General features: G+C 43.8%; 1 protein-coding gene across 1 annotated transcript in view; it reads right to left on the bottom strand.

Moving 5' to 3' along the window:
* LOC146812810 (alpha-2-macroglobulin-like protein 1) overlaps positions 1-21,184 on the bottom strand; it is a 630,734-nt gene that overhangs the window by 32,363 nt on the left and 577,187 nt on the right. Inside the window, exons 33-34 of the mRNA XM_085615203.1 lie at positions 7,730-7,820; positions 1,567-1,635 (exon numbers count right to left, since the gene is read on the bottom strand). Of these exons, the coding sequence (XP_085471329.1) occupies positions 1,567-1,635; positions 7,730-7,820 (160 nt within the window). The remainder of the gene's footprint in view (positions 1-1,566; positions 1,636-7,729; positions 7,821-21,184) is intronic.

Here is a 21,184-nt window from a genome sequence, read left to right as displayed (position 1 = left end):
GACTTGAAATACTTATTACAAATCCAGACACTGGTGAAGTTGGATTTTTTATAAATATCATGGAAAAGCTACTTTTAAAAACTAGAGAAAGTTGCAAAAACTAGGACGGGTAGAATTGTAATGTTAAACATTTACTTACAATGAAAAAAGCTGTAGCAAGGTGGGGTGAAATGTTAAATGCTATTACTTTATCCCCGGCTAGTAAACAGCCACAAAATTCACTGTTAATTAATTATTTGACGTGAACTATATATTACAAGCCCAATTCACAGGTGATGTTGGATTTATAAGAATGTTATGGAAAAGGTACTTTTATAAACTTACCTTTTCCCTGGCTAAACCCTAAGGAAGCTAATTTACATTAGCATCCAGGTGCAGCCCTCTGAATGCTCAACCTTGAATGAGGCATGTAAACTGCAAAGTAGAAGAATCCAAGGGTCATAACATTTGCCACCTGTTTAAGCTAGAGGGTATCAACAAGCTAAAAGGCCTTTCCTGCAGGTGTTCAACTGACCCTTTCCAACTGTATCTGCCCTGGACCCTGCTGCAGGCTTCTGCTGGTGTCTTATGACTCCAAGTGCTTTTCCTGTTGCCCTAGAATCCTGGGCTATATCAAAGTGTATTCCTCCAAACATTCTGAGAAACCTTGAACTTAAAATCTGCTTTGCTCCAAGGAGCTCCAGAGGACTGGGATAACCTACCAAACCGATCCGATGAAAGTGCATCCTCTTTGGACTAAATATTCAGGTTTCCCTTGCTTGGAACATTTCCACAGCAGCAATTACGATTTAGTGGGACCTCACAGAGAAGCGATCCGGCTTTGTGGAGCCCTCTTCTGCTACAGTTTACAGCCTGGCCCTGTTGTAGGAATACAAGCTCCGAAAAGTGACTCAATGCACACAAAGAAATCTTCACCGGGTGAAGGTACTAAAAGTATACGTCAGGCAACGGACAATTCTTGGGCATAAAATTAAAATTTGCCCGCTCGGAGCTTCACCGCCAAAAGTAAGTGGCTTCACACGGACCTCTTCTGATGGCTAGCTGACCTTGTGGAGCCCTTCTTGGTAACAGCCTGCTGCCTTGACCTTTTGAAGATTTTGGACTTTGATTTCGGAAACTAAGCCTGAAGGTAAAACTTCCAACTGAGTCAAACTTGGTTTCTGCAGCCGAATCATGCTAAATCACTGTCGGACTCAAATCGTATCTAGGTCCCAGTCTACCACGACCAGTTGGCTTGTAATGGTTTTTGGTGTTATTTTGATTTAAAGCTTTAAAGATTCATATCTCTGGGTGTCCTTACTGGATTCTTGTTGTACTGGTGTAATTTCATTTATTAAAATTTAGTCGAATTTTCTAAATTGGCTTGGTATTTTTCTTGTGTTTTATTTTGACTTTATTACCGTTTTGGTTCTGCATAAATACTTTATACAGTACCTATAAGTTTATTTAGTGGCTTAAGTGGTTCACCCTGGCAAGGATTGTGATTATTACTTGAGGTGTATAGATACACCCAAATCTAATACCACACTCTCACCAAAACAATAAAGCAGGTCCCCGTGATCTCACCTCTTCCAGGTAGATGGAGACAGAGTCTGGTTTAACATCTACTCTCTTCACAAGTGGGAATTTCAGGAGCTGCAGAAAGAGAGAACACAAGAGTACATCACTTGCAATTACAAGGGGTCTGCCATGTAGGTGCACAGCTTATTCAGAGTAAAACACACATCCAATGGACAGAGAGTGGCCTGTGGTCAAATCATTGTATTAGATACTGAGATCTCAGTTGCATGTTTTCTGTACATGACACAATTGGCCCTTCTGCTGGATGTCATTTATGCTGTCTCTCTTTTTTTTCATAAATTTCTTTTTATTTTCAAGAAAATCAACAATAATCAGGAGGTACAAGGTCAAAGCATATAGACATACAGGTATTCCATCTTATATTCAACTTGATTTTTGAAGACATCTATCGAATGGTTTGTGAACCACAGTCATCATTGTGTCGCCCCACCCACGCACACAACAGCCCATAAGCCAATCAAATTATTCTGTTACAATTGTCTACTTCACAGTAGTTTGTCAGGGGCCTGTGTTATATTCGGTAATGTGCATAACTCCCCCCTGTATGCTGTCTCTCCTGCCTCTGTTGCATCTTTCTCCCCAACTCCCTTTTTCACTCTTCACTCATTCCTTGTTGTGGTATGGTGCTCTTCATAGTTTAGGGTGTCTGTAGAATGTGTGGGTGTGTCTGATGATGCATGAGGGTGAAACAGATAACTTGTGTGAAATAGGGAACGTGACTGAGCGGGAGTCTGTTGGGTGGAGACTGTTATGGTCGCTGGTGTACCTGATTTTGTCATTACTGTTACGGGAGAACGTCTGTCTTAACACACTTGGATTGAGCCACATAATATCTAGACACTTTCTCTGTATCACCAGTGTTTTTGCTTCTCTGTCATTAAGTGGTCAATGCTTCCTTCACTATATTTGTCTACTCATCTCTCTGTCTTTTTAACTCCTTCACTCTTTCCCCTCACAAGCTTCCAATACCATTCAGTTTAATTCGCCTCAACATTTCCTCCATGCTTTATTTCCACTGTTTCTCACCCTCATCGTCATCACTTGTCTTTTTCACCATTCCACCCTCAGTCCTTCATCAGTTTTCATGCCTGCCCTTCTCTCTCCAACTCCTCCTGCTTACCTTCAATGTTGCCTATTCATTCCCTGTATACCTCTCTATGCACTTTGTTGCTCCTACTCTCATTCCTTCACTGTCTCCATCTTCCTACACTGCTCTTTTCTTATCCATTCTTTCACCAGTACATTGTCTGTAACCACATTTTTTTTATCCCTGAATCTTTTCTGTAGTCTTGGTAACTTCTTAGTTAGGGCCTCATAATCCTGTAATGTATTTGAGTGGAGCTATCAAGTGCTCATTGTTTCATTGCGCTCCGCATTGCATACCCCAGGAGGGAATATGATTAACTCACAATTTAACAAGTATAGCTCTTACTACGGAAAGTCCAGATGTGACTGTCCCATCTACATACAAAGAATATGCAGGTGCATTTAGTTAAAAAAAACAGCAGACTCCCTTCTGTCTCGTTATGATTATAACCATTCCATTGATTTGGTCCCTGATGCCTAAGGCAGATCTTGTCTTTAACACCAAAATAGGAGGTCATACTTGGCTGAAAATCTTTCTGGAGAAGGATTTTGTCAGGGATTCAGTATCTCCAGCCATGACTCCCATTTTCTTTATACTGAAACCTGGTGCAGACTTCTGACCATGTATTGATTTGCGGGAGCTCAGAACAACAGAATGATTTTATTTGAAATGAGTGTTCACTACCAGTCCTGTATTATGACCACCTGATTGTCAACAAGAATTTATAGTGAAAATGCAGGCATCCACAGTTTCTTGGGGCTATTTTATAACAATTTCACCTTCCAACTCACACTTGTCACCTGGTGATTTACTACTCCTATAACTTGACATGAATAGAGCACAACAATTCTACAGTTGACAGAGTTGTTGGCCAGGAAGGAGACATTTGGGCACTGGAGACATTACTTGAAAGGGTCCCTAAGTCATTGACAGACCATAAAAACCTCAGCCTCTGATTTTTCACTAAGGCCCCGATTATAAGTTGCACAATACTGGAGTAATGGCTGTGTGGTAATATAGCACCAGTACCATGCAATTATGAGTAAAATCTTAAGGAATGGGAATTACCCTGTGTGACTGATTTTTCCGTCCATAAAACCAAAAAGAATTTGTCATTTCATGGGGATTTAAGGCATGCTCCATGCACGTGGTAAATGTATGTTCTCCCCGTGGGTGGGGTTGGGAAGGGAGGGAGGGTGGTATGAGGAGATTAGGAGAAGGAGAGTATTTTATGGCAGTGGGAGCATTGTAGGTTCCCCAAGTCAGAAAGAAAACTGAATAAAAGATGGCTACAACTGCAGTGAAAGTCGCAGGATAGTCAGTCAGTCAATACAAAGTTTATTGTGTAAATTACTTAAAATCATGACAATATAAAACATTTAAAATACGTTATACAAAAAACAATAGAAAGCCGTGGGTCCTTGCAAAACCCTCTAGTGTAACTGGCACGTAGTGCCTAAGGATAAAACTCAAGGATATTTCCACTCGGTTTTACCAGTCAGAAAACAAGGAGTCAGGTTCTCCCACACCTGGAAGAAACAGGTGTGGAAAAATCTAAATACTTGGAAACAGGTTGAGCCGAATTTCATGAGATAATTCTATACCGCCTGCCTCAAAATCAGGCCCTAGGTATTCAAATGATAGGCTTTCCAGACAGTATATTTTGCCAATTTTCCTTTGAAATCAATAATAGACCAGGGAAGAGACATAGGAAGACAAGTGCTTTATTCAGGCACTGGATTAGGGAAGAGGTGGAAAAAAGAAGGTCCTCCTATCATCTAACTCCTACAGTCTAAATTTGAGAAAGAAGTGGATGAAGGTCTGTGACTACAACAGGAGGCAGCAGATCAGGATGTGCCTTCAAAGCCCTTAAATGATCAGGTGTTAGTGTGGGGTCACCCCCTCAAATATTAGGGAATGCTGGATATAGAAGAACGCAAGATATCCTTTTCTGGAATTCTGTGTGGCCCTCAGTCAGAAAGTACACTTCTTTTCTGTATGTAAATTAATGTGTCACCTATAGAAACTGGAATGGAGTGGTGAGCAAAGAAATGGATTTAGGCCCAGATCACTGACTGGGGGGGAGTGTTTTACATTGTTCAGCATACTACCCTTTAAGTATTCTTTTTGCATTTGTCACCCCAAGTGGGACGGGTATGCTCAGACGTGGGTCCTGTGCTTGCCATGCTACTGTATTCAAGCTATCCTGGCTGATGACGGTGATACCCCAAAACTGATCCTAGGGTGCTTGCTTCCAGTCCAGGGGGACCTGGCCTGGCAGTTCGGCTGGACTATTTCCATGGGGAGCAGGGTCAAGACTGACTTGCATATTGCTGGGTCTAAACTGGAATCGCTTGGCGTGCAAAAAACGATGGATTTAGGCCCAGATCTCTGAATGGGGGTGAGTGTTTGCCATTGTTCAGTATTCTGTCCACCAATTGTTCTTTTTGCACCTATATGTAGGCCATGGCAGATCATGCTCCTACCATGGGATTTTTACATATAATTTTGACTCTCAAACAACCTAGGTCCCATATATCTAAATATATATCACTGAGGATCTGCCTCATTCAAGTAGTAGTACCATCTTATTTGTGGTAGTGTATTAGTATGCCAAATAGACACATTTTATTTCTTAACAAAATCACCAACCTACCCTGAATGGGCACAACATTTCCTCAAGAACATTGTGCGACTACATGGTCTGCCTGAAATTATAGTGACGGCTCGTATTGCACAATTTATGGCCACCTGGTTACCATTAACTTTAAATCAATAAGTTACCATCTGCAAGGAGGTGGGCAGATGGAGAGACTGAACAAAGTCCTCGGGAGACGCTCTGACTTTGTGCAGCTTCTTTGCGGCACATAGTCAGAGTGCATCCTCGCAGCTCCTTTGCCCCTGTACCCATGTCAATAATAAAGTATGAGAAAATAGGCAAAGTGCTCCTTCATTTCTATTGGGGCAAGCCTCTATGCAACAGAGGGAATGCCCTAAGAGGTCATGCTGGCGCACATGTAGTGCCGGCACAATCTCAATCACAAGAGTGTAAGTGCAAGTGTCTGCAGCCTCTTCTGCAATACCAAAGTGCCCAGAAGGGGGAAGAAACAGGCACACATGTCTTTTGTGCCCCTGGGGCACTTTGAATGATATGGCCCCTAGAGTTTTGAGTGCAGAGGATGCCACTTGCAGAGTTTTCCTGCATAGGCTCACTGGGTATTCACCTGTCCTTGAAACATTTGGGTTCAATCCTTTCACTTGACCCTCCCAGTTCATGCCTGCCTCTGTGCCTTTAGTGCTGAAATGGCTCACCACCTTGCAGAATGTAAGTAGTTCAGAAATTTGTAACCATATGTTGGTTAAGTCACAGTAAAATAGGCAGTAAATGATTACCAACCTCTTTCATATTCAGTTGGGAATAAGTGTTGGCTATCAACTGCACATTTGTATATTCTGAAGTCTCCCCTAACTTGAAAACTTCTTTTGTGTTCCTCTTTGTGAATACAGCTACAGGTAAGGTGACAGTTAAACTTGTACTGCTGGCTTACTGATTAATTTGCCCTATTTTAACCTTATTCAGAGTGATACCTACAGGCATAAAGGTACGCTCCTCCCATGGTCATAGTTAAGGGTCAACTACAACATGAGGTCAATGGGGTTTTAGAATCCAGGTTATGTAGCAGCCAATTACAATGTCTCATTGCATGGAGAGGATATGAAGCTTTGGAGAAGTCGTGGGAGCCAGCACCTTTTCAGCAAACACCCCACCTGGTCTGAGTCTTCCATTTAGCACATCCCCTGAAGCCTTCTTTCAACCCTGGGACCATTGAATAGACTGGGGGATATTGCTAAGTTCGTTAGATGCACAGGGAAGTGAACGAAGGGGAAACAAGGCAAACATCATAATGCGGTTGTGGAAGTGTAGTGAGGCAGACAGAGAAGGAATGCCGACATCATGAGATCATTGTAGGGTTCTTCTTCTCATAGTCTTATCAGTCATTGTCCTCCACCTCACTTTGTTGTGTTTTCTATTCTTCTCGGGATTTGTTCAAGGTGTTTTAGAGGGAACTCTGCAAGTCTTCGTCATGACAGTACTTGATTTTCTGGAACTCATTTGTGAGTTCATATCTATTACCTTCTCCGCATCAACAGTGGTTATCTTCTAAAGAAGATCTTTGGGTGTTTATGTTGCTGGAGCGGGTATCCAGGCCTCCTTCAAGTTTGTCATTCAATATCATACAGTTAGTAAGTGCTAGCAGGAATGGGAGAGGAAGAGGACTAATGTATTTCCTGGTATACACGAATCAGTGAACTCTTCCTTTGAGTCATCCATGTATGTCTATCTTACACTACTCCATCATCTCTGCAACTGCTTTGGAATGCATTTGGTGGGTATCAAGCATAGATGATCACTCTTTGGGATATCTGTGTCAGACATAGCCATTCAAAACTTGAGAAGACTTGTCTACATTGCTGTCTCTCTTTTCCTCTTTAACCTCCTTTTCCCATGAATGGACTCCGTGGGACAAAGTCTATTGTTCCTTCAGTCACCTTGCATCTGGAAAAAGGAGTGTGGTGGACAGTACATCAAAATCCTACACCCAAAGAAAACAGACCAAGACAGTAATGGCCTTTAGGCTCTCATCTTTTAACTAGGTATGCTAATGGGAATCAAGCACAACAGAAAAAGTTACCACTCATCTGGTCAATCTTTTCACAGACCTCTTGCAACACCTTGTGCCCAGGCATAAACTGCATCTTTAAATAGGTATTTATTCATTTATATTTAACTCTGAATCCCAGACTTTTTGAAACGAGGCATCTTTGTTGCCTGCCTGCACTAAATGTACTGCATTCTTACAAGTGCCACCTTGATTTTGTCTTCTCCCAAGAAGTTTCCAGTTTTACCAGGTCTGCTCTCCCTGACCCAAGTTTTTGCCTTCTTAATTCTCCCAAATACAGATCACGCCCCCCTCCGCCCCACAATTCTTGCAGTGATGTTGGTCAGGGGAGGAAATCCCACAGAGGTTTGAGGGGAAAGTAAGATAGGGGCTCCATTACCTTTATCTCAGTGAAAGCATCAGGTATATATCCTGACAGCATCTTCACCTCGATCAGCACCATGTTGGATACATTGCGGCTCCCGGCATACCTATAACATAAGAGGTGTCAAGGCCAATCTTCAAGTATCACACAAATCCCTACTCTAGCATATAAAAACACATTGTGTTCTTTTGTCACTATATTTTTTTGATTATTTTTAACCACAGAAAATTGCAAGAATGGGTAAACACACAGAAATTAGACACTAGGCATGTTTGTGTGTATTTCATTATAGTTTAATTGCAAAGCTCATACGATATCAACATTTCTACTGTAAATATGTTATTGATGTCTTAATCACAAACATGATACATGTTGTACAGCATCATTAAACATTATCTCTAATGTCAATATCCCCTTGTTGCTATTCATTATTATTATTATTATTATTATTCTGAGTTTTATATAGCGCCTGGTTACCAATAGGCATCCCAGCGCTTGCCGGCACATACCGCTACTGCAAGGATGAGGGGATTACACAAAAAACAAAAAAGTTTTTAAAAGTTTACGGAACCGAAGGAGACTATTCATCCCCCCTTACTTTCTCTTGCTCTCTCCGTCACTGTCACTATCGCCCTGTCCCTCGCTGGCAATTGCTTTGTCCTGATATCTCTTTTTTGCTCACTCCTCCCTCACTGTCTCAACAAATTCCTTTTTGACAGTCCCCTCCCCTCTCTTCTCACTGCCTCTTTCTCATGACATCTCCATTACTCCAAATTACTGTATTCCCATTCGACCCTGCACATCTAGCCCTACATCTCACTCACCAACTCTCTTAGACTTGTTCCCTGTCTCTAGTACCTTTACTGTCTGTCTTACTCGATGTCTTCTGTGTTCTCTCTAGCTAGCTATCAACCTGACATTCTCTCACACTGCTAAGTCATTCAATACCTGTCTCATTATTCTCCTGTCATCTCTCGTTATCTCTTGTCATATTTCCACTTGGAAGATTTACATTTTCCACCAGTCTTCCTCTCCACTTCAACCCTATCAGATTATCTCACCAGTACTGCACTGGTAATGGGCAATAGGATAAAAAGGACTGTACTACAGTACAGCTGCATATTACTACTGCTAAAATGTAACCATATTATAAGCATAATACCATTCATGCTGATCTAAAAAAAAATTGAAAAGCCTTTTTGATAACAATACTTTATTAGTTTTGATAAAAGCACAGACAATTTCAGACCCATCCAGAGGGTCCCAGTTGCTTCAACAGCAGTTGCCCACACTGAGCCCATTCAATCCCTTGGAGTGCATGCGTTTGTAGTACCCAGTCCCTAGTATGCCCACCATTGCTCCCATATCTTCTGATGCTTATGGGGCATTCTTGGGCTAACTAAAAGGGTTCTTCCAGCTTTGCTTATTGGTCCATGCCTACCATCCATTCCTTCAATGGTGGATCCTATGGTGATTTTCACTTTTTGCTAGTGATATACCAAGCCCCAGCCCCACCTGAGTGCAGTCTCTCTTTGGTCCACAAGTCCTGGCAGCTCAATTTTGGGGAAGCCTCCAGGGTCATGCCCAGGAGCACAGTCAGGATTGTGAATATGGATAGCCAGTATTGCTGTATAATGGGGCACTTCCAAACCATTTGATAGAAATCACCAACATTCTCAGACATCTAGTGCATGCAGGAATCAGGAGTCGACAGGCTCTCCACAGACGGTTGGGTGTGTAGTAGGTGCGTGCAGATAATTCAATTGAAACGTGTAGTCAGACAGAGATAGCTTGGGTGTGACACCATACATGTCTCTCTCTGCTCCACCTCGTCCAAAAGGCCCAGCCACCACTCCCACAGTACTTTCACTGGTGCCAGTTAACATGGTGAGTGATTACCTCCCGTGGTCAGTGGACCCATGAGTATCCGAGCTTCCAGGAGGTTCAAATCCAGGGGATCCGACAGCGCCTCCTGGTATCCTGAGAGTGCAGGTCGGAGTTGGAGGTATCAGAAGAATTGAGTTGTGGAGGGAGACCACATTCTGTTTGGAGGGCCTGCAAGCCTTTCATGTGGTCACCCACCCCAACGCGCCCAGCCAGGAGATGTCAATGTTGTCCCACCATCTGAAGCCCCCGAGGCGCGCCACCCAACCCAGCTATCTGCCCACCCATATGAGGGTTTCCAGGGTCACCCGTCGGTCCTACCCAATCCTGCGCAGTGCCACTCTCGAAGTCAGGAAGACAGTTTTGGTGATCTCTGGCAACAAGTGGCAGACCGGTAAGCCATATAGCATACCTACAAGACTATAGAGCCCGATCAGTGATAGCTCCACCCTAAAGGCCAAATCGTTACAACCCCAGTGTTTTACTACTAGAATGTGCCCTACCAAGTAGTGCATGCGGTTGTCAGCCATGGCTAAACTCCTATCATAGATAGAATGAACACGTTTATCATAGGAGATCTGGGGGGGGTTTGTCAGCCCAGAGGAATTTCCGGGCCTGAGAGGTTAAGGCAGCAAACCAGTGGTTGGAGGGGTGGGGGAGAGAAAGCTCTGAAGGACGTAAAGGAGCCATGGGATTTCATAGAGGGCCAACCTGCCCAGTACATTGAGAGGCAATTTAGCCCAGCTTTAGAGGTCTGCTTGAATTGTGCAAGTGAGGGGTTGAGACTGAGGCTTCAGGCGAGGTCCGGCTCCCAGGTCTTCTTAAATCCCAGGTACCAAACGCTTAGGCACCAGGTTAGCATGGCAGTGTGGCAAGCCTGGTCATTCCTGTCCCCTCTTAGGGGGTTCAATACTGATTTGGACCAATTTATCTTCAGTACCAATGCCTCCGCATGTACATCAAGGATGGAGACAAAGAGGGGCCCAGTTTTGGCTGAGTGAACCATTAACGGGAGGTCATAGTCTGCATACAAGGCGATCCTATCTCCCAGTGCAATCCATCAGTCAAATCCCTTTTCATGGGCGTCACAGCATATCTATGATGCCATGGTTTCGATAGCTTGGGCGAAGAGTAGCGGAGATGAGGGCAGCTCTGTCTGGTGCCCCAGCAAATGGGGAATCTGAGGGAGATCACATCATTTACATGCACCTGTGGCTCAGTATACAAGTCTGAGGCATAGGTGCGATACCGGGATCTCAGACCAAGCATGGCCAGCACTTTGCGAAGGAAGTCCAAATCCAGGAAATCAAATGACTTTTCAATGATGAGAAGCATCAATGCTGTACCGCACTGTAACTCCTTAAATCGAGCCAGAGACTGGTTGACTCTACGGAAAGAGTGTCTGGAGCTACAGTGGGGATATAGCCCTATTGACCTGGGTGGACCAGGTGGACAAGTATGTGCAGCAGGTGTCTAACTAGCAGTTTGGCATAGAGTTCAATAGTGGGGTGTGAAAGTTGCATTGGTCCGGGTGGAGCTGGCAGCCAAGAACTCATAAAGGCTTTGCATGCCCCCCCAGAGCACCCCATGTGAGTCAAAAGTCCTGTGATTAGTATCAAGAAAGACCTCCAGGTCAGTCTTCAACGCCGGACAGTCTGTTGGTCAGTAAGGAACCATGTGTTGAGGCACAAGGTTTGTCTCTCTCCCTTCCCATCTGTGTTCCCCTTCTGAAGGACAACTGGTGCATGATAAGAGAGGTCCCTGACGAGGACGTGAGATCCTCGTGTGTAAGGGAGGTCAGTGGCAGGCTGCAAAAAGAGGTTTAGGCAGGAGTGCTAGCTGTATGTTGCTGAGGAATGTGTATCCATTTGTAGTAGGATTCCAGACCCACCAGGAGTCACAGAACCCAAGACTTGAGGCCCAGACAGCAAGGCCCCTTCTCACCCTGGGCTCACCCCAGGGGCCTTGAGGGAGTTCAGGGGACCTAGTAAACCCCCATGATGAACCTGCCAGTTGCAAAAGAGAGTATCAAGTCCCTAAGAGTCCTCAGTGTGGAGCTGGAGAGCTTTGGGGGAGCATACATAGAGCCTTTTGCCATTCTTTACAAAAATCTTCAAGCCTAGAATGAATAAATGCTATCCACACTGAATTAAAATATCATAAAGGCATTTTACCATTCCAGGCCAAGTGTTACGGCTTTGGATTGGTAAAATACAATGGAAGCCAACCTGGAATAACTAAAAGCAATATGCGATGCTATATGCTTTGCTAGAAAAACAAACATTTGAAGTGAGCAACAATAGACTTTCCAATGTTGTGGCTGCTCAACACCTAATACTGGGAACTACCCAGGGCTCCCTATTTGTGCTTAGCATACATACATATTATATAGATATATATATTACACAGTAGCCATTGCCACTATGTACTTATAGTTAGGTCAGAGTTTTGCTAATAGCCTTGGCTACATTTGGCACATCTTAACGAAACTGGCAAATAAGAATGTTCATCCACCTCTGCTCCTTCCTGTAAAGGTTCAAGGTGATCTATAAAGCAGGTGCTGAGACAAAGGGGGAGGGAGGGGTCCCAAAATTCAATTTCCCATACAGGATTTCATTAAATTCGCAGAAAGCTAGATCTTTGCTCAGAAAGGAAAATGCTACTTACCAGTATGCATCTGTTCTTGGCATGTAGAGCTGTAGATTTGTATACTTGTGCATAGATCGCCATCTGGGGTTGGGCTCGGATGTTGGCACTTTTTTTTTGTCTTGGAAGAAGTCTTTGTAGTCACGAGGTAGGTGACTCCTCCTTAGGGCGATAGTGCGCATGGGCATCGACTCCATCTGCAGATTCTTTTGCCATGGAGTGTTATAATGGAGTTATTGAGAAATTGAAAGAGATGTCCATGTGTAATGTATCTAAGTAAGATAGTACTGGAACACATAGAGGTATCCGGGGAGTCGGTGGGCGTATACGAATCTACAGCTCTACATGCCAAGAACAGATGCATACTGGTAAGTAGCATTTTCCGTTCGAGGCATATGAAATGTAGATCGTATACTTGTGCATAGACTATACAGCAGTTACCTCCTTAGTGGTGGCTACCTGTATCTGTTGCAATGGTTTGAAAAAGTGTTCTTCATACAGCCTGGCCCACACTAGCTTGTTGTTTTGCTTGCACATCTACACAATAGTGTTTTGTGAAAGTGTGTGGTGTACACCAAGTTGCTGCTTTGCAGATATCATCTAAGGGAATGTTCCCTAAGAATGCCATAGAAGCCCCTAGTTTGCTTGTGGAATGAGCTCTAGGGGGATTGGTTAGTGTGCGTTTGGCTTTAAGATAGTATATTTGGATGCATTTAACAATCCACCTTGAAATCCCTGCTTTGGAAATGGGATTGCCTTTATGAGGTGGGGAGAAAGCCACAAACAATTGTTTAGTTTTCCTTAAGGATTTTATCCTTTCAATGTAGTAGAGTATTGCTCTTTTAATGTCTACCGTGTGAAGAGCCCGTTCTGCCACTGAGTCTGGTTGTGGGAAAAAACTGGGAGTTCAACAGACTGGTTAAAATGGAATGCAGAAATGACTTTAGGTGAAACATTTTGGTTAGGCCTAATAACCACTTTGTTATGATGGATTTTTAAAAATGGTTCTTGTATGGTTAATGCCTGGAGTTCACTAACTCTTCTCAGAGATGTAATAGTGACTAGGAAGGCTACTTTCCAAGTGAGGAACTGTAGTTCGCATGTGTGCAGAGGTTCAAAAGGGGGACCCATGAGTATGGTAAGAACAATATTTAAATTCCATACTGAAGAGGGTGGAGCTCTTGGTGGAATTATTCTTTTAAGACATTCCATAAATGCTTTAATAGCAGGTACTCTAAACAGAAACAGGTGTCGTCTGTTTTGGAGATAAGCTGCTATTGCAGCGAGATGTAGTCTTATGGATGTATTCTGCAAGGAGATATATGTTTTGTGCAATGGCCCATCTCCATATGCTTTGAGCTAGGCGTGAAAGATGTAGAGAGTGTGTCCCCCCTTGTTTCTGTATGTAGTACATTGCTGCCATGTTGTCTGTATGGACCAGGACAGCTTTGCCTACCAAATGGAGTTGAAAGGATTTTAGTGCCAGAAAAATTGCCAGTAGTTCCAGGTAATTTCTGTGGTGTTGTGTTTGCAGAGGGGTTCATACACCCTGAATGGTATGGTTTTGAAGATGAGCTCCCCAGCTGGTGAGCGATGCGTCAGCTGTTAGCACTATTTGTGCAACCAGGTCGACGAACACCGCCCTTTAGAAAGGATTAGTGTGTTCCACCACTGAAGAGAGCGATGTGTGCGGCTGTCCACCAACACCAGATCTGTTAGCTGACCTTGAGCCTGGTTCCACTGATGTGCCAAACACTCCTGTAAGGGACGCATCTGGAGTCTTGCATAAGGAACGATGAGAATGCAAGAGGCCATCACCCGATCAACTGCATGAGCACTCGAGCTGGTAATGAGTGTTGAGGCAGAAATTTGGATATTAGAGCTTGCATACTGCTTCTCCTGAGAGGGTTGGGGTATGCTAAAGCTTTTGAAGTGTTTATTGTAGCTCCTAGGTATTGTTGTGTATTGGACGGGTGGAGTTGGGATTTGGTGAGATTCACCGTGAAGCCCAAGTTGTGAAGCAGCTGGATTGTTTGTTGTGTGTGTTGCACACAACTGCTGTGTGACTTGGCTTTTATGAGCTAGTCTTCCAGATAAGGGAACACATGAATGTGTTGTCTTCGTAAGTGAGCTGCCACTACTGCGAGACACTTGGTGAAGACTCTGGGTGCTGTAGTCTCTCCAAACTGAAGGACTTTGAATTGATAGTGTTGACCGTCCACCACGAACCTGAGATATTTCCTGTGAGTGGGATAAATGGGAATATGAAAGCAAGCGTCCTTTAGATCTAGAGTGGAGATAAAATCGCCTCGTTGAAGCAGTGGGAGCACCTGTTAGAGAGTGACCATGTGGAAGTGGTCTGACTGAATGTAGAGGTTCAACGGTCTGAGGTCCACTATTGGCCTGAGAGAGCCATCCTTTTTTGGAATTAGAAAGTAGAGGGAGTAAACTCCTGCGCCTTGATGATGTAAGGGAACTGGTTCTATTGAATCTCTTGTTTTAGGAGAGTCAGATGTTCCGGGGACATTGGACGTTGTCTGGGAGGGATATTTGGGGCTGTAGTGGTGAGTTCCAGGCAATAACCATACTGGATAATTTGTCTTACCCACTTGTCTGTTGTGATAGAATTCCAGACAGGTAAGAACTGTGAGAGGCGTCCCCCAACAGGAGTGGGATGATTGGGGGAAGTCACTGCTTGGTGGTAGGGGAGTTGCGGGTATTGTTACTGCGACCTCTTTCCTTATTATTGTTGCCTCTGTACCCAACACGAAAGTATCCTCTGGAGGAATTGTTTTGATTAGGGCTCTTAAAGGCAGGAGAGGGATGCTCCGAGCCAATAGTTTTGGTGCCAGCCCTGTAAAAGGAGCGACAAAATGAACCTCTAGGAGATCAGCTGGAAAAGCAGAGAGAGGTGGAGTAGTATTAGTGCCCATCTCCTTTCGCTTCATGGGTATTTCAGGGTCTTCTGAAGTGTCCAATTTTCTCTTTTTAGGAGGCTTGGCAACAACTTTGCCAGTCTCTGGGTCAATGTAGAGAGTCTTTTGTTTTGGATCCGAAAAATCTGTTAGAAGCTGTTGTGCGGGTACAATGTCCTTTGTTGGTGCAGAAGATTTAGGGTAAGAATGTTGTTTAGCCCGTGTCTCTGAAGCTTTCTGTGGGGTATTGGACTTCTTAGCTTTTGGTATAGGAGTTTGAGGCTCCAAGAGTTTTTTGGCTCCGAAGGTTTGTTCGGCTCTGAAGATTTTTTCAGCTCCGAAGATTTTTTCGGTTCCGGATGCTTTTCCTTTGTTTGTTTCGATGCCGAGGTCTTCGGTGTCGAGGTTGTTTTCGGTGCCGATGAAGAAGGGCGTGGCACCTCCTTCGTTTTATGCTTCGGTGCTGAAGGTGAATTTTCAGCACCGGAATGGGGTTAGCTCGATCCCGAGCTGGAAGACTTTTCTTTTTGTTTCATCCCCGGACCCGAGGGCGGGGTGTTTGAAAGATGTTGCCGGTGTCGACCTGAGCCCGAGGGTGAAGGTGTTACCGAGCCTTAGGTTTGGTTTTGGTTGGGAGAGGGGTTTCGGTACGTATGGACCGCAGAGCCGGGGTAATTGTCTGGTCTTCGACTTCGGAGTCGTCGGCTTCAGAGATCTCTCCTTCATTGGCTTGTTGTTCCGGCTAGAGAATGGGATCTGCTCCAAAGAAGACTGGAATCGAGCTGCATCCACGAGACATTTTGTGACGTCGAGCCAACGGTCATGGATGGTTTTCTTCAACTTAAAAGATGCACAGGCCTTGCAGTTCTTGTCTTCATGCTCCGGGGAGAGGCTGAGGTTACAAACCTCGTGTAAGTTCGTATGTGGGAACTTAGCACCACACCCGGGACATTTTTTGAAAGGAGTCCTTTCCATTACCTGCAGGTGTGGTCAGCGCGGGTAGGCCCAATGGCCCGCGTCGAAGATCGAGGTCGAGGATTTTATATATCTTGAAGATACGCGTCGAAAAGGAAACAAGATCGAGACAATACCGTTGAGTGGAGAGGGATTGCGCATCGAAGGGGGGTTCGAAAACAACCTCAACTCGGAGCGCAGCGAATCACATCCAAACCCAATGGCGGAAAAAAACAATCTGGAGATGAAGTCGATGCCCATGCGTACTATCGCCCTAGGGAGGAGTCACCTACCTAGTGACTACAAAGACTTCTTCCAAGACAAAAACAAAGTGAAAACATCCGAGCCCAACACCAGATGGAGATCTATGCATAAGTATACAATCTACAGCTCATATGCCTCGAACATATGCTTTTAGAATTTTGATGTAAATGTGTTCAGCTATTTTAGAGCAATTAAGGTTAGAAATAGGGATATCTAGTGCTGCAGGTCTTACAAGGAGGTTCTGTGGAAGGTCCCCAGGGAAGAAAAGCAAATGAAGCAGTCTGCTTGGCTTGACCCTTGGAAACAAGACCGGTCCCTCGGGACCAAGGGCTGTAACTGGCTACTCGCAACAAGAAGAGAAATGTTGCGGCTGCCATTACAGGGCTGACATTAAAGGCCTCTCTAAATTGACCCAGAGACTGGCAAAGTTGTCGCCAAGCCTCCTAAAAAGAGAAAATTGGACACTTCAGAAGACCCTGAAATACCCATGAAGCGAAAGGAGATGGGCACTAATACTACTCCACCTCTCTCTCCTTTTCCAGCTGATCTCCTAGAGGTTCATTTTGTCGCTCCTTTTACAGGGCTGGCACCAAAACTATTGGCTCGGAGCATCCCTCTCCTGCCTTTAAGAGCCCCAATCAAAACAATTCCTCCAGAGGATACTTTCGTGTTGGGTACAGAGGCAACAATAATAAGGAAAGAGGTGGCAGTAACAATACCCGCAACTCCCCTACCACCAAGCAGTGACTTCCCCCAATCATCCCACTCCTGTCGGGGGACGCCTCTCACAGTTCCTACCTGTCTGGAATTCTATCACAACAGACAAGTGGGTAAGACAAATTATCCAGTATGGCTATTGCTTGGAACTCACCTCTACAGCCCCAAATATCCCTCCCAGACAACGTCCAATGTCCCCGGAACATCTGACTCTCCTAAAACAAGAGATTCTCTCTCTATTGCAAAAACATGCAATAGAACCAGTTCCCTTACATCATCAAGGCACTGGAGTTTACTCCCTCTACTTTCTAATTCCAAAAAAGGATGGCTCTCTCAGGCCAATACTGGACCTCAGGCCGTTGAACCTCTACATTCAGCCAGACCACTTCCACATGGTCACTCTCCAACAGGCGCTCCCACTGCTTCAACAAGGCGATTTTCTTTCCACTCTAGATCTAAAGGACGCTTACTTTCATATTCCCATTCATCCCGCTCACAGGAAATATCTCAGGTTCGTGGTGGACGGTCAACACTATCAATTCAAGTCTTTTAGGTCTCAACTTTTCAGGGCTTCTTGGTCTGCTTCTCTGGGTCCCTTCTAAGGCTCCAAAAACCGCAGGGGCAGCACTTGGGGGCCAGGACTCGCTCCCGCAGAGGCCACAAGTGAGGTACAATTGCTCCTGGTCAGCTGGGAACTCCAGGGAAAAGGACACTTGCAGCTTCTTGTGTCCCTGGAGGCACAGAGGAGGTTAACCAACTGACCCCTAGTGCCCACTTATTTGTCCTGAAAACAATGGGTAGAAGGTCTAGCCCTTCAGGACTTCTCTCAGGTATCAGCAGGTTCAGTCATCAGTTATTGGGTGGGGGTAACACCTAGGCACTCCTACCCATGTTTGTAGTAGTTCCTTTTTATTCTACTGGAAGCAGTCCCAACATGCCATGCGTCAGAGCATTTTGAGGATGACAAAAGTCTTCAACCGCAATAAACTTGGGCTCTAATGGTTCTGGATGCATAGGGGAATGCACTATGGTAATCACCAGTGTCCTCTCATATCTAACACTAAAATCCAGTTTGAAGCAGGTACTGTGCCCACAACAAACCCAGAGGTAGATGTCTGGCAGGGCAAGATCAGTGTCCTTCAGCAACCAGTCAGGAGATACACAAGAGTTTTTCTGGCATCCTGTTCTTACCCTTTCAAGTGTACCAAAGTGTTACATGTGTCTCAACTGACCTGTCAGGAAGTATTTGACAATATGGTGCCAACAGAATGTCTACAGCCCCCACCCTGCATATTCTATTCAGTTCCAGTTCCAAGGAGTCATCTCTGTCCATTCAGTTTAGCCTATTGTGTGGTCCTGGGAGGCCCAAAACCTGGTTTCCACTGCCATTATATTGGATGCCACAATAGGTGCTGCAGTCCACAAGTGGCATTTCATTTTTTTATTTGCTGGTTTAATGAAAATAAACAACATAAGATTTTTTTGGTTCCAGGTGCTTGTCCTTTGTTTGTTTCGGCGCCGAGGGCTTCGGCGTCGAGGTTGTTTTCAGTGCCGACGCAGAAGGGCGTGGCACCTCCTTGGTTTTAGACTTCGGTGCCAAAGGTGATTTTTCGGCACCAGAATGGGGTTGGCTCGATCCAAAGCTGGAAGGCTTTTCTTTTTGTTTCAGCGCTGGACCCGAGGGCGGGACATCTGTAAGATGTGGCCGGTGTTGACCTGAGCCCGAGGGTGAAGGTGTTACCGAGCCTTAGGTTTGGTTTTGGTTGGGAGAGGGGTTTCAATACTAACAGACCGCTGAGCCAGGGTGACTGTCTGGTCTTCGACGTCCCAGTCGTCGGCTACGGAGACGGAGATCTCTCCTTCATCGGCTTGTTGTTCCGGCTGGAGATTGGGATCTGCTCCGAAGATGTCCGGCATTGAGGCCTGCTAGAGGGGTGACTTACCTATGCCTTCAGGCAGTGCTGGTTGGCATGGCACCCAGGCATGATGACATGTTAACTTTGTCATATTCTACCTCACAGGGGCATGCAAGCTGCAAGGGCAGTGGCACGGGTTCCTTCCCAAAACATGGCAGCACTTTTCATTGCAAAACCTAAGCTAATGCGGTCAACGCATTCCGGTACCAAGCATTTTTCACCAAACCAGCATACACCAGTGTTTCTTCAATTAAAAAGAGTGCATTCTCTATTTCAGTTAACAGCTTGACTGCAACCCCGTGTCTTCACAAAAGTCTTTATTAGGTCACCATTTTCACTTTCTCCTTCTTGTTTTGATCACTTTTCTTTTCAGTGTAATTCCAAATAATCTAGTTGTAATTTCTCTAAATGTAAATGTTATGTTATGTACATGTTATTTGACGATTCAGCTTCAATGGGTTAAAATTTTCTGTTCTCGAACTAAAGTAGCAAAGAAATCCATTGTGTGCAATATCATACAGTCACAGTAAGCAACCACGTATTTTGCACTTTACTGGAATATAATTAGGAAGGACATTTTCAGACATCAAAAAAGTATGCAAATCATGTCTTTCTGTGTTGATTTCTCTAGAATTTCATCAAACTATGTCCTGTGCCACATTATTTGTGTTTCATCATAGTAATTATCTCCTCCCCCACAACTGGAATGCACACTAACAAAAATTAGATCTACGACATTTGCATGTAATGCACAATATATGTTATGTATCTCTATATTTACTTAAAGTGCTCTAAGAGATTTCAGGAGTAGTGCATAATTTCAATTCTGCCCGTTCTAAAACCTTTGCATAATCTAGTAGTAATTGCATGTATCACAATATTGATATCAATACCTGCATTTATGTAAATTGAATCATCCTGGGGTATGGTAGGACATGGTAAATGCATTAAAAAATATGAAAGATAATGAAGAGATTTGAAAATATCCAATACAAATGGGATTTTGGATATTATCCATAAGAAGTACGAAACCTAGTGCATATTCCGATGGTTAATGCATATACTTCACTTGTTATCTAAATACCATGATAGACTTAAAGTGCATCCTATTAAAGAGGTATTAGAGTGCATTCAAGAATATGAATTAATGTAGAATTGTAAAGTGCTATAGGGCATCTTAAGTGCATCAAAAAATCTAAAACACATGAGGCTCATACATGCCAATAGACCCAATTCAGGTAGGAGAATCCCGATTTTGAAGCAAGGAATTGGCATTATTTTGGAAGTATCCTGTCTAAAATTGCTTCTGCTTCAAAAAAAGGTCAATAGAGGAGATACTACATTCTCCCTATTATTATTTTTTATAGCTCCACTTTCCTCTTTTAAAATGTTGGCATGTATTATACAAGCTTCATATTTCTAAAAATAAATTGTATTATTCAACGTGCTCCATTTGCTACTCTCACTTGAAAAAGCCATGGAAAATCTTCAACAATATTTTGAACATTCCTATTACACCAGATGATAATATATTCCATTGAGAAGTGCTTAGTCAATTTTATGATTGTTAAATATTATTCATATTAAAGTATTTTAAAAAGTGATGGATGGAATGCTTGAATTAATCTCAGCTGCTGGAAATTACTCGGGACCGCATCTCAGTCCATCGTTAAGTTACACACCGTGCAACCTCAGTTTCAGGGTCAAGACTGGTTTGCATATGTTGGGTCCAATCTAAGGTGGCATGATGTGAAAAATAACGATGGACTGGGATGCGGTCCCGAGTCATTTCCAGCAGCTGAGATTAATTCAAGCAATCCATGTACAAATAAGTCTGTGCTTAAAAATCTGAGTCAGGATCTGTCTGACCTCATGAATATTGATGAGGCAAGTCACAAACAAATTGTGACTATCTAAGATTTGATACCATCACAAGGATGGTTCCCGCCTGGGGCCCACAAACAACCATGTTTGTGACTGCATTTAAAAAAAAGTAAACTTTTTTTTAAATGCAGCCTGTTTTCCTTAAACTTTAAAGTTAAAAGTTTACTTTTGTTTTAAAGTTTGCATTTGGCACTTTTTATAACAAACACAAATATGAAGGGATCCCTTTCCATTTGTGAATGGGTTACCACCCCAAGTTGGGGGTCAATAATTTCAATGCTTTTCGACCA

This window comes from Triturus cristatus, chromosome 7 (assembly GCF_964204655.1).
Source record: "Triturus cristatus chromosome 7, aTriCri1.1, whole genome shotgun sequence".
In the NCBI taxonomy this organism is placed as follows: Eukaryota; Metazoa; Chordata; class Amphibia; order Caudata; family Salamandridae; genus Triturus; species Triturus cristatus.
Note: the sequence above shows the minus strand (reverse complement) of the source record. Positions and strands in the feature narration are given on the sequence as shown.